Source organism: Lampris incognitus, chromosome 3, assembly GCF_029633865.1.
Source record: "Lampris incognitus isolate fLamInc1 chromosome 3, fLamInc1.hap2, whole genome shotgun sequence".
Lineage (NCBI taxonomy): Eukaryota > Metazoa > Chordata > Actinopteri > Lampriformes > Lampridae > Lampris > Lampris incognitus.
Genome location: NC_079213.1, coordinates 1621092 through 1639545, shown reverse-complemented (window position 1 = coordinate 1639545; position 18454 = coordinate 1621092). Strand labels below are relative to the sequence as shown.

General features: G+C 46.3%; 1 protein-coding gene across 1 annotated transcript in view; it reads right to left on the bottom strand.

Annotated features, from left to right (window-relative positions):
- Positions 1–414: 414 nt before the first annotated feature.
- Positions 415–18454, bottom strand: part of grip1 (glutamate receptor interacting protein 1) — a 132366-nt gene continuing 114326 nt past the window's right edge. Inside the window, exons 18-24 of the mRNA XM_056275893.1 lie at positions 17704–17889; positions 17133–17283; positions 11689–11800; positions 6906–7016; positions 2181–2297; positions 1867–2013; positions 415–1781 (exon numbers count right to left, since the gene is read on the bottom strand). Of these exons, the coding sequence (XP_056131868.1) occupies positions 1488–1781; positions 1867–2013; positions 2181–2297; positions 6906–7016; positions 11689–11800; positions 17133–17283; positions 17704–17889 (1118 nt within the window). The 3' untranslated portion in view covers positions 415–1487. The remainder of the gene's footprint in view (positions 1782–1866; positions 2014–2180; positions 2298–6905; positions 7017–11688; positions 11801–17132; positions 17284–17703; positions 17890–18454) is intronic.

Here is an 18454-nt window from a genome sequence, read left to right as displayed (position 1 = left end):
TTTCATATCTTTTAAGGTTCAGTCGCCAAGGAAACAAACAGACAAAACAGACGACGATCAATCAATAAGAACACACTGATCGATTAGCATAATAGATCAACTTTTATCCAAGAAGGGGAGGGACATGCTTTCTAGGGAGTGGACTGGTTGAGTATGAGCAGGGTGGGTTTGTGGAGAGAACCAATCACAAACAGGCAGAGGGTGACTCTCTTTCTGCTCTGGTTTTCCTCAGCCAATCAGCTTTCACTGTCAACATGGCTGCCTGCCTATTGGCCAACAAAAGATCCAATCACCATCTGACAGGAAGAGAAGCAGGGAAATTCAGGTGGGGGGAAGGGGGGATTTACACTGGTCTCTGGTCATCTCTCTTACTTACACACACACACACACACACACACACACACACACACACACACACACACACACACACACACACACACACACACACACACAGTGTGAGCAGTCTTCAAGGTATAAATGATAGAAAATGATTTTGTAATTTCTTATTAAGTTTCTCTTCATCATCAACTTGATCATCATCATCATTGCTGTGGTCTGCAGGTCTCGTGACACAACAACACACAGAAGGGGTTCTGAATCCAGTCTTGTCTCTTGCCCGTCTCACTGACTGGACATGAGACTGGACAACGTGACACTGTCCACTCTCTTCATATCACTCTGAAGCCAAAACATCTCTGTCCTGCTCACATGAGTGCAGCACATGAGAACCAGAAGTAGCGTGTGTGCAGTGGAGGTGGGGGGCGGGGCATTCTGAACACGCCCCCTCTTGTTATGTTCATTGAGCAACTCACCAGTCTGCTGCTGTCAATCAACTCATCCCCGGGGCAGACCAGGTCCCTTTGAATACGGTAAAACGACTTGTATCAGACCGTTATGCAGCAGATAAGTGTTGCTGTGGCTGCCGTCAGTGTGACGGGAACACGCTGAAAGGAATCAACACACCTGAGGCAAACTTTCCTTTGACTACTGTCTGTAGTCCGGCCTGCGCCCAGCACATCTGCATGGGTGATGGCAGGGTTAAAAGTTATACAGGAAAGAGCCACTAGAGGGCTGCAGAGATATTTTGGCTTCAATTTCCAACCCAACTCTGACCCTCTGGCCTGTCTGTCTGTCAGTCTTCCTCACTACTAGTCTGTCTGTCTGTCTGTCTGTAGGTCCTTCTAGCAGTGTGCCAATAACAGCTGCATTTCTGACCCTAGTAAGACCAGTGGAACTGGGAGGGGAGGTGATCTGGGTCAGTTCGATCCATTGTGCGCTTGGAGGCTCAGTGTGCAGAACCAGATATAAGATCGAGGGTCATATTTTATGGGTCAGGGGTCTAAGTTGACCCAGAGGGTGTGTAGCACCATGGGAGGGGGGAGGGGGCACTCCAATACAATTTGACCACTTTGACTCCTTCTTATCTGGATGTGTTGATCAGTTTTTCATGTCCAGTCTGGTTATAAGAGGTTTATTCTGGTTTGCTGCTATAAGGAGTTATTAAGTCCAACCCCTATCCCTAACCCCGCCCCCAAGCTCTCTCCTGGTTGGTTCCAGCTCATCGGTCCCTCTTCTCCTTTGCAAATAGGAAGCTCTGACAGTGCCAGGTCACCATTGTTTGGCTGAGTGGAGTTACTGGAGGCGATGGCATCATTGTGATTGGCTGTTTTAGAGGAAGAGGCAGGGTTTCGGCTAATGACAAGGTCCAGTTTGTTTCCCGACTCAGAGATGAGAGGAACCACCAGACAGCAGTCAAAGTCCCTGGTCCTCACATGGTTTATCTACAGACAGAGAGACAACACTGTTTAGTGCGTGCGTGTGTGTGTGTGTGTGTGTTTGTGTGTGTGTGTGTGTGTGTGTGTGTACCTGCAGTATTCGGTCATAGGCCCTGAGCCCACTGCATTGGGCCGGTCCCCCCGCTCTGATGTTGTTTATGTAAACACCACGATCCAGCAGCCCGTCAGACACACTGAACCCAAAGTCTTCCACATCCGAAACCTTCTCTAGAGTTACCTGGTGTACGTACACACACACACACACACACACACACACACACACACACACACACACACACACATGGTTAGCCATGCATAGAATCAAGGTCAAGGTTTGGGGGTCAAAGGTAAGGAGTCATGGTGTCCAAACAACTACAACAGAGGTGTCCAGAGGTTAAAGGTTACCTTGTGGAGTTCCACAGGGCTCTGAGTCAGGATGTCACTGACTTCCTGTCTCATCCTCCTCATGGCGAAGGCTCTACGCTGGGGGTCAGAGGGCAGTGTATTGGACCGCGGTGTCACCTAAAAATATCATATATTTTATTGAAAAACACATTAATAACATCTCATCCCATCATCAGCCACTTCTCCGGGGTCGGGTCTCGGTGGCAGCAAGCTAAGTAGGGCAGTCCAGACGTCCCTCTCCCCAACATCGCTCTCTAGCTCCTCCTGGGTGATCCCAAGGTGTTCTCAGGACAGACTGGACATATAGTCCCTCCAGGGAGTTCTGGGTCTACCCCGGGGTCTCCTCCCAGTTGGACGTGGCTGGAAAACTTCCAAAGGAAGGTGCCCAGGGGGCATCCTAATCAGATGCCCGAACCATCTCAACTGGCTCCTTTTGACGCGAAGGAGCAGCGGCGCTACTCTGAGCTCCCTCCAGATGTCCAAGCTCCTCACCCTATCTCTAAGGCTGAGCCCAGACACCCTACGGAGGAAACTCATTTCAGCCGCTTGTATTCATGACCTCATTTTCGGTCACTACCCAAAGCTCATGACCACAGGTGAGGGTTGGAATGAAGATTGACTGGTAAATTGAGAGCTTTGTCTTCCGGCTCAGCTCCCTCTTCACCACAACGGTCCGGTACAACATCCCCATTACTGCTGATGCTGCACCGCCTGTCAATCTCTCGCTCCATCCTACCCTCGCTCAAGAACAAGACCCCGAGATACTTGTACTCCTTCACTTGAGGCAACAACTCATCCCCAACCCGGAGGGAGCAAGCCACCATTTTCCGGTAGAGAACCATGGCTTCCAACTTGGAGGTGCTGACTCTCATCCCAGCCATTTCACACTCAGCTGCAAACCTGATGAAGCCAACAAAACCACATCATCTGCGAAGAGCAGAGATGCAATTCTGAGGTTCCCAAAATAGACACACTCCTCACCTTGGCTGTGCCTTGAGATCCTGTCCATGAATATCACAAACAGAATCAGAGACAAGGGACAACCTTGGCGGAGTCCGACACCCACCAAAAATGTGTTTGACTTTGTGTTTGACAATAATCCTGACAGACCGATTAAATTTCTAACATACTTTCTATGAAACATAAAAGAACATTCTTAACATTCTAGAGGAGGTCACCAGAGGAGGTCAAAGTGCTGGTCATCACGGAGCTTGCAGAATTGGGTAAGTACCAAGGAAGAACACTCCTGAGAGAGCAGCACACCAAGGTGATGATATAACTGAACATTACTCATTTGAAATGGGTGATTACTTGAACTCAGGACAGCTTGCTAAGAGCACAGAGTGACTATGTACTGAAATGATGATGGAACCTGGTAAAGAAATGAATTGTTTTAATTGTAAAGCAGCAGAAAATGTGCCTTGCAAAGAAAGTAATATTTTTCCATTTAACAGCGCTGATGATGATGACATCAAGTGTATAAACTCGCAATGCAGCTGCAGGGGGCTGGACGGCCTTTATGAAAAGTGTGATGGTTTGAATCTCAAAATGTTCAAATACACTGAACACAATATGTATGAATTTGAACAAAATATTGACCCCGAGAATAATTTCTTCAACAAGCTCAACAACAATTGCTATTACTACACAGATTATCAGTTTAAAGTTTAACAGGCAGGTTAAGACAGATCATGGAACGTTAATAACCAGTTTAACAGCAGGAGTCTATATGCAAACTTTCTGAACATCAAAGAATATTTAAGTCAATTCAAGAAACCATTTAGTGTGACAGCTATTTCTGAGACCTCACTCAGCTCTGAGACCAGGCTCAGCTATGAGACCTGGCTCAGCTCTGAGACCAGGCTCAGCTCCGAGACCAGGCTCAGCTCTGAAACCTGGCTCAGCTCTGAGATCTGGCTCAGCTCTGAGACCAGGCTCAGCTCTGAGACCTGGCTCAGCTCTGAGACCATGCTCAGCTCTGAAACCTGGCTCAGCTCTGAAACCTGGCTCAGCTCTGAGACCTGGCTCAGCTCTGAGACCAGACTCAGCTCCGAGACCAGGCTCAGCTCTGAAACCTGGCTCAGCTCCGAGACCAGACTCAGCTCTGAGAACAGGCTCAGCTCTGAGAACTGGCTCAGCTCTGAGACTATGCTCAGCTCTGAGACCTGGCTCAGCTCTGAGACCTGGCTGAGCTCTGAAACCTGGCTCAGCTCTGAGACCAGACTCAGCTCTGAGAACAGGCTCAGCTCTGAGAACTGGCTCAGCTCTGAGACTATGCTCAGCTCTGAGACCTGGCTCAGCTCTGAGACCTGGCTGAGCTCTGAAACCTGGCTCAGCTCTGAGACCTGGCTCAGCTCTGAAACCAGGCTCAGCTCTGAGACCTGGCTCAGCTCTGAAACCTGGCTCAGCTCTGAAACCTGGCTCAGCTCTGAGACCTGGCTCAGCTCTGAGACCAGACTCAGCTCCGAGACCAGGCTCAGCTCTGAAACCTGGCTCAGCTCCGAGACCAGACTCAGCTCTGAGAACAGGCTCAGCTCTGAGAACTGGCTCAGCTCTGAGACTATGCTCAGCTCTGAGACCTGGCTCAGCTCTGAGACCTGGCTGAGCTCTGAAACCTGGCTCAGCTCTGAGACCAGACTCAGCTCTGAGAACAGGCTCAGCTCTGAGAACTGGCTCAGCTCTGAGACTATGCTCAGCTCTGAGACCTGGCTCAGCTCTGAGACCTGGCTGAGCTCTGAAACCTGGCTCAGCTCTGAGACCTGGCTCAGCTCTGAAACCAGGCTCAGCTCTGAGACCTGGCTCAGCTCTGAGGCCATGCTCAGCTCTGAGACCTGGCTCAGCTCTGAGACCATGCTCAGCTCTGAAACCTGGCTCAGCTCTGAGATCAGGCTCAGCTCTGAGACCTGGCTCAGCTCTGAGACCATGCTCAGCTCAGAGACCTGACTCAGCTCTGAGATCAGGCTCAGCTCTGAGACCTGGCTCAGCTCTGAGACCATGCTCAGCTCAGAGACCTGACTCAGCTCTGAAACCTGGCTCAGCTCTGAGACCAGGCTCAGCTCTGAGAACAGGCTCAGCTCTGAGAACAGGCTCAGCTCTGAGAACTGGCTCAGCTCTGAGACTATGCTCAGCTCTGAGACCTGGCTCAGCTCTGAAACCTGGCTCAGCTCTGAAACCTGGCTCAGCTCTGAGACCTGGCTCAGCTCTGAGACTATGCTCAGCTCTGAGACCTGGCTCAGCTCTGAGACTTGGCTCAGCTCTGAAACCTGGCTCAGCTCTGAGACCAGGCTCAGCTCTGAGACCAGGCTCAGCTCTGAAACCTGGCTTCGCTCTGAGACCAGACTTAGCTCTGAGAACAGGCTCAGCTCTGAGAACTGGCTCAGCTCTGAGAACTGGCTCGGCTCTGAAACCTGGCTCAGCTCTGAGACCTGGCTCAGCTCTGAGACCAGGCTCAGCTCTGAAACCTGGCTCAGCTCTGAGACCAGACTCAGCTCTGAGAACAGGCTCAGCTCTGAGAACTGGCTCAGCTCTGAGTACTGGCTCAGCTCTGAGACTATGCTCAGCTCTGAGACTTGGCTCAGCTCTGAGACCTGGCTCAGCTCTGAAACCTGGCTCAGCTCTGAGACCTGGCTCAGCTCTGAGACCAGACTCAGCTCTGAGAACAGGTTCAGCTCTGAGAACTGGCTCAGCTCTGAGACTATGCTCAGCTCTGAGACCTGGCTCAGCTCTGAGACTTGGCTCAGCTCTGAAACCTGGCTCAGCTCTGAGACCTGGCTCAGCTCTGAAACCTGGCTCAGCTCTGAAACCTGGCTCAGCTCTGAGACCAGACTCAGCTCTGAGAACAGGTTCAGCTCTGAGAACTGGCTCAGCTCTGAGACTATGCTCAGCTCGGAGACCTGGCTCAGCTCTGAGACTTGGCTCAGCTCTGAAACCTGGCTCAGCTCTGAGACCTGGCTCAGCTCTGAAACCTGGCTCAGCTCTGAAACCTGGCTCAGCTCTGAGACCAGACTCAGCTCTGAGAACTGGCTCAGCTCTGGACTTGGAGTTGAAATGACTACATGAATAGACAGAAGAATAACGGAGGCGGTGTGGCTCTGTAATTGGATAAAAGCTTTAATTAGAAGGTAGTGGGAAGTATGACAACTACCATTGGTGATGTGATGGAATCTGTTACTATTGAAATTTGTATGGAAAAAATAAAAATGTACTTTTTAGCTGTGTATATAGAGCACCTGGATCCAACACTGAAATATTTAAGGATAGTATGGAAGGAATGGTTGCTAAGACAAATCAGATTGTGTATGGTTTGGGCAGATTGTGTATGGTGGGGGCAGATTATGTATCAGTATAGCATAAACTTGGAAAGGAGTACACGAGGATGATGTTGACAAAGCTTATGAAACATTTCTAAAGTTATTAAAACCATTATGACAAGAACTGTCCAATAAAATACAACAGAACATTATAGACTGCAGATCACAAAAGGACTACGTATGTATAGAGGCAGAATATAAATACATAAGAATACGTTAACTAGGGATATGCAATAAGGAATACTGTAATAAAAGAATAGAGAACATTAACAAGAGCACATGGAGTGTGTTCATAAACCCAACACACATGTATTCTTACATGTCCAAAATAAACTAAACTAAATTACATGTTCCAGTCTACAGCCTGTGATGCAGCCTGCTGTCTTAAGACAGGTTAAGGGTCAAAGGTCATTACCTGAGGTCCAGAGGTGCTGCGTTCCTGGAAGCTTGCTTGGCGTCCTAGCGTACTACGCAGGGGGACAGGGTCATGGTTCAAACTCAAGGTTGAACCTGACATGATGGTCGCCTGGAGAGAGAAAAGAGACTTTGAATCAATCAGGATTCAAACCACAGGAAACTGCTTCTGCTGCTCCTTCTACTCATTACTGCTGGCTAACACGTCTTTAAAGCCAGGCAGGTTACCATGGCAACAATCACAAAGCCAGGCATGTCACCATGAAAACAGCCACGGTTAATTGCAAAACTGTAGTCCTCATCTCCTCAGCTAATCTATCCATAATGCCTTGCTCACACTTCCATGCCAAGTGTAAAATGACTCTGACCAGTGGTTGGCCTGAATCTGGATGAGGATGCACACGCACACGCACACGCACACGCACACGCACACACACACACACACACACACACACACACACACACCTCATGACATAAGTCAGGCTGTTTCAGGTAACTGCAGTGATCTAGTTTATTGTACTGATTGAAGTGACTGATAGTTGCTGCTGTGGTAGCAACTGATGAAGACCCAGATAAACTGATAAACTGATGAAGACCCAGATATACTGGTAAACTAATGAAGGACCCAGATAAACTGGTAAACTGATGAAGGACCCAGATATACTGATAAACTGATGAAGGACCCAGATATACTGATAAACTGATGAAGGACCCAGATATACTGATAAACTGATGAAGGACCCAGATATACTGATAAACTGATGAAGGACCCAGATATACTGATAAACTGATGAAGGACCCAGATATACTGATAAACTGATGAAGACCCAGATAAACTGATAAACTGATGAAGGACCCAGATATACTGATAAACTGATGAAGGACCCAGATATACTGATAAACTGATGAAGGACCCAGATAAACTGATAAACTGATGAAGACCCAGATATACTGGTAAACTGATGAAGGACCCAGATATACTGATAAACTGATGAAGACCCAGATATACTGGTAAACTGATGAAGGACCCAGATAAACTGGTAAACTGATGAAGGACCCAGATAAACTGATAAACTGATGAAGGACCCAGATATACTGATAAACTGATGAAGGACCCAGATATACTGATAAACTGATGAAGGACCCAGATATACTGATAAACTGATGAAGGACCCAGATATACTGATAAACTGATGAAGGACCCAGATATACTGGTAAACTGATGAAGGACCCAGATAAACTGGTAAACTGATGAAGGACCCAGATAAACTGATAAACTGATGAAGACCCAGATATACTGGTAAACTGATGAAGGACCCAGATATACTGATAAACTGATGAAGACCCAGATATACTGGTAAACTGATGAAGGACCCAGATAAACTGGTAAACTGATGAAGGACCCAGATAAACTGATAAACTGATGAAGGACCCAGATATACTGATAAACTGATGAAGGACCCAGATATACTGATAAACTGATGAAGGACCCAGATATACTGATAAACTGATGAAGGACCCAGATATACTGATAAACTGATGAAGGACCCAGATATACTGGTAAACTGATGAAGGACCCAGATAAACTGGTAAACTGATGAAGGACCCAGATAAACTGATAAACTGATGAAGACCCAGATATACTGGTAAACTGATGAAGGACCCAGATATACTGATAAACTGATGAAGGACCCAGATAAACTGATAAACTGATGAAGGACCCAGATATACTGGTAAACTGATGAAGGACCCAGATATACTGATAAACTGATGAAGACCCAGATAAACTGATAAACTGATGAAGGACCCAGATATACTGATAAACTGATGAAGGACCCAGATATACTGATAAACTGATGAAGGACCCAGATATACTGATAAACTGATGAAGACCCAGATAAACTGATAAACTGATGAAGACCCAGATAAACTGATAAACTGATGAAGGACCCAGATATACTGATAAACTGATGAAGGACCCAGATATACTGATAAACTGATGAAGGACCCAGATATACTGATAAACTGATGAAGGACCCAGATATACTGGTAAACTGATGAAGGACCCAGATAAACTGATAAACTGATGAAGACCCAGATATACTGGTAAACTGATGAAGGACCCAGATAAACTGGTAAACTGATGAAGGACCCAGATAAACTGATAAACTGATGAAGACCCAGATATACTGGTAAACTGATGAAGGACCCAGATATACTGGTAAACTGATGAAGACCCAGATATACTGGTAAATTGATGAAGGACCCAGATATACTGATAAACTGATGAAGACCCAGATATACTGGTAAACTGATGAAGGACCCAGATATACTGGTATACTGATGAAGACCCAGATATACTGGTAAATTGATGAAGGACCCAGATATACTGGTAAACTGATGAAGACCCAGATATACTGATAAACTGATGAAGGACCCAGATAAACTGATAAACTGATGAAGACCCAGATATACTGGTAAACTGATGAAGGACCCAGATAAACTGATAAACTGATGAAGGCCCCAGATAAACTGATGAAGGACCCAGATAAACTGGTAAACTGATGAAGGCCCCAGATAAACTGATGAAGGATCCAGATATACTGATAAACTGATGAAGACCCAGATAAACTGATAAACTGACGAAGGACCAAGATATACTGATAAACTGATGAACTGATGAAGATTCAGATAAACTGGTAAAATGATGAAGACCCAGATAAACTGATGAACTGATGAAGACCCAGATAAACTGGTAAATTGATGAAGGGCCCAGATATACTGGTAAACTGATGAAGGACCCAGATATACTGGTAAACTGATGAAGGACCCAGACAAACTGGTAAACTGATGAAGGACCCAGATAAACTGATGAAGGACCCAGATAAACTGATGAAGGACCCAGATATACTGGTAAACTGATGAAGGACCCAGATATACTGATAAACTGATGAAGGACCCAGACAAACTGGTAAACTGATGAAGGACCCAGATAAACTGATGAAGGACCCAGATAAACTGGTAAAGTGATGAAGGGCCCAGATAAACTGATAAACTGATGAAGACCTAGATAAACTGATAAACTGATGAAGGACCCACATATACTGATAAACTGATGAAGGGCCCAAATATACTGGTAAACTGATGAAGACCCAGATAAACTGATAAACTGATGAAGGACCCACATATACTGATAAACTGATGAAGACCCAGATAAACTGATAAACTGATGAAGGACCCAGATAAACTGATAAACTGATGAAGGACCCAGATATACTGATAAACTGATGAAGACCCAGATAAACTGATAAACTGATGAAGGACCCACATATACTGATAAACTGATGAAGGGCCCAAATATACTGGTAAACTGATGAAGACCCAGATAAACTGATAAACTGATGAAGGACCCAGATATACTGGTAAACTGATGAAGGACCCAGATATACTGATAAACTGATGAAGGACCCACATATACTGATAAACTGATGAAGGACCCAGATAAACTGGTAAACTGATGAAGGACCCAGATAAACTGGTAAACTGATGAAGGACCCAGATAAACTGGTAAACTGATGAAGGACCCAGATAAACTGGTAAACTGATGAAGGACCCAGATAAACTGGTAAACTGATGAAGGACCCAGATAAACTGGTAAACTGATGAAGGACCCAGATATACTGATAAACTGATGAAGGACCCAGATAAACTGGTAAACTGATGAAGGACCCAAATATACTGGTAAACTGATGAAGGACCCAGATATACTGATAAACTGATGAAGGACCCACATATTCTGATAAACTGATGAAGGACCCAGATAAACTGATAAACTGATGAAGGACCCACATATACTGATAAACTGATGAAGACCCAGATAAACTGATAAACTGATGAAGGACCCAGATAAACTGATAAACTGATGAAGGACCCAGATATACTGATAAACTGATGAAGACCCAGATAAACTGATAAACTGATGAAGGACCCAGATAAACTGGTAAACTGATGAAGGACCCAGATATACTGGTAAACTGATGAAGGACCCAGATATACTGATAAACTGATGAAGACCCAGATAAACTGGTAAACTGATGAAGGACCCACATATACTGATAAACTGATGAAGGACCCAGATAAACTGGTAAACTGATGAAGGACCCAGATAAACTGGTAAACTGATGAAGGACCCAGATATACTGATAAACTGATGAAGGACCCAGATATACTGGTAAACTGATGAAGGACCCAGATAAACTGGTAAACTGATGAAGGACCCAGATATACTGATAAACTGATGAAGACCCAGATAAACTGGTAAACTGATGAAGGACCCACATATACTGATAAACTGATGAAGACCCAGATAAACTGATAAACTGACGAAGGAAAAACAGCTTTCCACGATAACAGTGAAGGAGAGCACAGGCATGAAAGTCACATTCACATCCGCAAACATCACACGCATCCATTAGTGTCCATTAGAGTTATGTTCAAAAACCACAAGCAATGTTTCACAACGCTAAAACTGCGGCCACAGAGAAAGACAGAAGAGAGGAGAAGAGGAGAAAGAAAGAAGAGGATACCAGTGTAAGGAGATCTGTTTCAGCTCCAGGTTGCTCCTAAAAGAAAAGGAGTCATCTTCTCTAACAATGAACTGAAACTAATGCTGTAATTCATCTGGTTTGCCTCCACACATGCCAATATAATAAAACATGATGACATCACAATGCTGCTACTGTCAGTACTAGTACTAGTATAACAACAGTAGTAGTAGTACTCACCTCCAGCTCTCGCAGTATTCCGCTCTGTCCGCAGGTCTCCAGGTCTTCCAGGGCCTGAGACCAGAAGTTCTCTTCCTGGTCGGGTTCTGTCCCATCATGCCCCACACAGAACCTGGCAGGTCAGAGGTTAGGGAGGAGGTCACAGGCAGCCAATCAGAGAGAAACATGAACTGATGGAGGAGGGGCCAGAATGATGGAAAGGCAGGGGGATAACTTGAGTGACTCACAAACCCACCACGTCAGTGACACACACGTTAAGATGGAGTCTTTTTACACAAAGGAACCAACCTGTCGGTTCAAACCCAAGCCGAGTGGCTGCATGTTACCTGTGTGTGTGTGTGTTGTGTGTTTGTGTGTGAGAGTCAAGGGAAAGTTCTAAAAACAATCCAACTCAACAACCAAACCAATAAAGAGCTGCAGCCACCGGCTTCTCTGGCCCGAGCTCCTCTGAGATGGACTGACGCCAAGTGGACAAGTGTGCTGTGGTCTGACGAGTCCACACTTCACATTGTTTTTGGGACTCATGGACGTGGTGTCCTCCGGGCTAAAGAGGAAAAGGACCATCCAGATTGTTATCAGCGCAGAGTCCAAAAGCCAGCATCTGTGATGGTATGGGGGGGGGGGGTGTTAGTGCTCATGGCATCATGGGTAACTTGCACACCTGTGAAGGCACCATTAATGCTGAAAGGTACATACAGGTTTTGGAGCAACATGTGCTGCCATCCAAGCGACGTCTTTTTCAGGGACGTCCCTGCTTATTTCAGCAAGACAATGCCAAGCCACATTCTGCAGGTGTTACACCAGCGGGGCTTCGTAGTAAAAGAGTGCAGGTACTGGACCGGCCTGCCTGCAGTCCAGACCTGTCTCCCATTGAACATGTGTGGCGCATTATGAAGCGCACAATATGACAACGGAGACCCCGGACTGTTGAGCCACTGAAGTCGTACATCAAGCAAGAATGGGAAAGAATTCCACCTACAAAGCTTCAACAATTAGTGTCCTCAGTTCCCAAACGCTTATTGAGCGTTGTTAAAAGGAAAGGTGGTGTAACACAGTGGTGAACATGCCCCTGTCCCAGCTGCTTTGGAGCGTGTTGCAGGCATCACATTCACAATGAGGGAATATTTGCAAAAAAACAATAAAGTTTATCAGTTTGAACATTAAATATCTTGTCTTTGTGGTGTATTTAATTGAATATAGGTGGAAAAGGATTTGCAAATCACTGTGTTCCGTTTTTAATTTACGTTTTACACAACGCCCCAACTTCATTGGAATTGGGGTTTGTATTTTCTGCTGTGTTTGTGATGTAAGATGTGATAATTAACTTGTCATCTACTTAATGCTGCTAGATATGTCAGCTGCCTTTGACACGGTTAACCACAAAATCCTTCTCGCCACACTCACTGAGCTTGGTATCTCATGATCTGCCCTCCACTGATTTATGTCCTACCTCTTAGGGAGATCTTTTAGAGTATCTTGGAGGGGATAACTGTCCAAACCGCACGGCTTATCCACAATACCTCAAAGATGAGTGCTCGGTCCCCTTCTCTTCTCAATATACACCACCTTACTTGGTGCAATCGTCTGCTCCCATGGTTTCTCATACCATTGCTATGCTGACGATACCCTGCTCTTCCTATCATTCCCACCAGATGACCTCACAGTCTTAGCACGGATATCATCATGCCTTGCTGATATCTCTGCATGGATGAAAGAACACCACCTTCAGCTTAGCCTATCTAAGACTGAGCTCCTTGTCATCCCAGCCAGTCCATCCTTAGAACAACAGATCAATATCCAGCTCAGATCAACCCAACTGATGCTCACAAAGTCTGCCCGAAACCTGGGTGTCATGATTGATGACCAACTAACCTTTAAGGTTCACGTGGCCTCGATTGTTCGGTTGTGCCGATTTGCCCTGTACAACATCAGGAAAATTAGACCCTACATATCTGAGCATGCAGTACACATCCTGGTACAGCCTCTTATAATATCCTGCATTGACTACTGCAACTCCTTACTGGCAGGTCTCCCTGCATGCACTTAAAAACCTCTGCAAATGATCCAGAACGCGGTGGTGCATCTGGTCTTCAACCAACCCAAAACAGCACATGTCACCCTCCTGTTCATATCCCTCCACTGGCTCCCAGTTGCTGCCCGTATCAAATTCAAAACCTTGATGCTCGCTTACAAAACGGTAACTAAAACAGCTCCCGCCTACCTGAACTCCCTCATTCAGGTCTACATTCAGTCCCCCTCACTACGCTCTGCCAATGAAAGGCATCTGGCACTTCCACCACAATGAGGCCCTAAGTCACTAGCCAGACTCTTCTGTTCTGTAGTTCCCCGGTGGTGGAATGAGTTACCAAACTCCATACGATCTGCTGAGTCCCTCTCCATCTTTAAGAAGAAGCTGAAGACCCAGCTGTTTCTCCAACACCTCCACACCTGATGGTATTAATAATAATAATCATAATAATTTTTAAAAAACGCTTCTATGCACGCTATGCACTGCCTTTGTGCACTGCCTGTTGATACCTATGTACTATCGCACTTGAACGTAGTTTTTTTGGCACTTACATGTGTTATCGCCTCCTGACTAGATCCTTGCTTGCATTGTATTAACTCTCAGATGTGCTTCAGTTTGGATAAACGCGTCAGCTAAATGAAATTGTAACATTGTACTTCCAAACGGGGTCCAGTGAGTGTTTTGTATGAGTCTATCTATGAGGGCCATTTATGGAGCTCAGAATCAAACTCAACTGTCAAAATACCAAAGTCACTGTTTTCTAAAATAAAACTGAACACAGTGTTTCTACAGCTAATTCTACTGACACAATCGACTCGGTCTAGCATCCTTGGCTATCACTGTGGCCAACATAAATAAGATTTGATTTCTACGAAATAAAAGGGATGTAGTTAAACAGGACAGGCAACAGGTTCCCTGTACTTCAGGTTTAATGTGACTAATCTGGGTTTACTGTGAATAATCACATTAGCTGGCATGATATTGACATTCATCCTTCCGTGAGTCGACGTAGACAAATCTAAACAGCTCATGGAAGGAAATATTGGCCAAGTCAGAACACCTGCTAAAATTCTTCACAGAAACCCCTGAGAAACTGTCTTTCCCCTCTTTGAATTGCATGGACTGAAATCAAAATAATTATGACTCACTTTAGCAGCTGTCCTATAAAAAATCATTGTTTGCATCAAGATTAGCAAAGTAGCATATAAGTGGCACATGACACAGTATTACACATTTTACTCAGTGTAACAGAACAAGGTGGCAAACCTAAATACTAGACTCTTCATGAGACTTTCATGAAACGGGGACGGACACTTTTGAGGACCTCACCTTCTCTAATCACACCAATGTCTGTTGAATTAAAAGTGAGAAGGGACAAACATGGACGATGTGTTTTGTGTGCATCATGTTGTGCGCACAATATCTGACCACCTCTTAGTGGAGTCCAAGGAACACTGTAGGGTCTTAAAGGGTCTCAGGTTTGGTCTACACAAAAGGGTTTCAAATCCACAGGGTCTTAAGGTCTCCACAGACTGTACCATTGTTGTCTTGTACCTTTGTTGTGCGTCACAGTGAACGACAGGAAAACAGTCAAATCTTGATACAAGCGTGAATTTACTGTCTCATTCTGCGTTTGGCTGAACAGCAAGGCGGTCTACGTCACCACACAGCGAGCTGACGGAGCCTGCCACGAAACAACGACCGGCCTTTCAAAGTTGTCCTGCAAAACAAATACTGTTTCATTAAAGTGGTTCTCTTTCATTTCTTTTGCTTTTATGCTGCACGTTTCAGAGTTCCATCTGAAACAAATGTGATCCTGCACTCACAGGAGGCGCTCATGTGCAGGTCACAGTCTCCAGCACTCACAGATGTTGGTGTACCACTGGTAAGATAAGGAAGAGGCAGAGAGAAGACTGCTCGACAACGCCGTCTGATGTCATACTGAACAACATGTCTCTCGTTAATTAAACCTAATGAAGCGCTGGACAATGTTTAGTGTTGTACCTCAGAGCCTGTCGCTCTCTTCTGCACTGGAAATCCAACTACCTCCTCCTGCTCCTGTTCCCCTCCTCCTCCTCCACCTGCTCCCCCCTCCTGCTCCTGTTCCCCTCCTCCTCCTCCTGCTCCTGCTCCCCCTCCTGCTCCCCCCCTCCTTCTTCTTCTTCTTCTTCTTCTACTCCATGTGACAGACCCACACGTTCCTGTGTGGCTTACATCTGAATACTCGGTGGAATGGCGGACCCGCCGGCACCGGTGAAACATAGCATATAGACCAGCGTTTCTCAACCCAGTCCTCAAGGACCCCCTATCCTGCATATTTTCTTTGCAACCCTGAATAGGTACCTGTTTGTAGTTATTCAACCAATCAGCAATGAATTTTGTCAGATGTTGCACACCCTGCATAATTAAGTGCTGTGAGATGATTGGTCGAGTAAGTACAAGCAGGGCTACCTATGCAGGGTTACAATGACAATCTGCAGGATAGGGGGTCCTTGAGGACTGGGTTGAGAAACACTGATATAGAGGAACAAGTACAAAATTATTTTTTTAAATATTCGTTGCCTCCAGACCCCCCCCACCCCCCCAAGAAACAAAACAAAAAAAACAAGACAAAATAAAAACAAAGTTCTGTCCGCCCGCAGCCGACGAGCCGGCATGTTGTTTTCCACCGGTCTGCGGCCGGTCACTCCCATGATGATGTCGTTGTACTTTTATAGTGGTATTTGTGGTCACACCACACGAAGACGGACCACATGGTCGGATACCGGCAGAGCGTGCTGGGCCTCGGACTCGGAGGACGGCGCTTTGCCAGCTTTCTTTAACTTTGCCACACCGAACGACAAGACAGCCGGCAGCGCTCAGTTTGTCCACCGCTGGATAATGAGACAGTGCTAAAACGGCCAGAATCACACAACATGTGGATGCCTTTTTAGGGTCTTGGGGCTCGGGTTCCTGTGGTTACAGACATACACGATGAGGGGTTAAAGTTCAAAGGTCAGGTACCTGCTGTCATTGATAAGCCCACTGGGTAGATTACCGGCTCTGCAGACAGAGACACACTACCGTTACTGTTTGTTAGTGTCCGTTAGCAACCTGCTGGGACAAGACTGAAGGAGGAACGCTAACATGCTAACAGGCTAACAGGCTAGCATGCACAGTAACGAGATAGTAACATGTTGAGGCAACAATACTGAAGGTAATACACACACACACACACACACACACACACACACTATCTCAAATAAACACACACTATCAAAAATAAACACAAACACAATACACATACGAAAACAAAAACACACACCAATACAAACACACACACACAAACAATGAGAGTTTCCATGCTGCAGTAGCACAGAGGTGAAGCTGGGGGCTGCTAGCAGAGACTGGGGGGCAGAGATGCTGTACATCCTACCCGCTGAGAGGTGGGCGGTCCCAGTCGTCGTCACTCAGACCCAGGTCTGACAGGGCATTGGTTCTCTGGCGAGTGGAGGCAGGTGACTGGCTGTTGGCTGTCTTGTTGTTTTGCCACTCATGAAAACTGTATGGAGACGACTGGAAGGGAGCTACACAAACACACAAACACACACACACACACACACACACACACACACACACACACACACACACACACACACACACACACACACACACACACACACACACACACAGAGTGGTGAATAGAGCTGCTCTGTGGTGTTCGGGCTGGCGGGGCTTTTTAAACACAGTCAGGTTTCGATCCAGAAGATGTGAGAATAATTCAAAGGCACCAGCACGTCCTCGTGACATTCAGATAGTTCCTCTGTGTCCACCTGGACCAGGACCAGGACCAAATACAGCAGAGTCAGCGTGTTCCTTTCCCTTCACAGAACAGGGGAAGTTCCTCGGGGCGCGACAGCGACCCCGTGGGGAGTTTGGGGGTTTTGACGACCAGCAGACAGAAGGACAGGGTATGATTTGTCAGAGAGATGAATGTGAACTTCTACCTGCCGGGTTAAACATGCTGTCAACGTTGGATCCGTCCCAGGACTCCACGGCACTGTCCACCGACGGCAGGGTGCTAAACTGTCGTTGGTCTAAGGGGGGAGCTGCCATGGCAACAGACTCCTCTTCCACTTCCTGGTTCTCCTGCTCCAAACCTGAGCCAATCACACAGGACTTAGGGCTGGACACTAGAGAGAGAGACAGACAGACACAGAGAGAGACAGAGAGACAGAAGAGAGAGAAAGAGACAGAGACAGGGAGAGAGAGACACAGAAGAGAGAGAGAGACAGACAGAGACAGGGAGAGAGACAGAGAGAGAGACAGAGACAGAGAGAGAGAGAAGAGAGAGAGAGAGACAGGGAGAGAGACAGAGACAGGGAGAGAGACAGAGAGAGAGACAGAGACAGAGAGAGAGAGAAGAGAGAGAGAGAGACAGGGAGAGAGACAGAGACAGGGAGAGAGAGACACAGAAGACAGAGAGAGACAGACAGAGACAGGGAGAGAGACAGAGAGAGCGAGAGAGACAGAGACAGGGAGAGAGAGACACAGAAGAGAGAGAGAGACAGACAGAGACAGGGAGAGAGACAGAGAGAGAGACAGAGACAGAGAGAGAGAGAAGAGAGAGAGAGAGACAGGGAGAGAGACAGAGACAGGGAGAGAGACAGAGAGAGAGAGAGAGAGAAGAGAGAGAGAAAGACAGGGAGAGAGACAGAGACAGAGAGAGAGACAGAGACAGAGAGAGAGAGAAGAGAG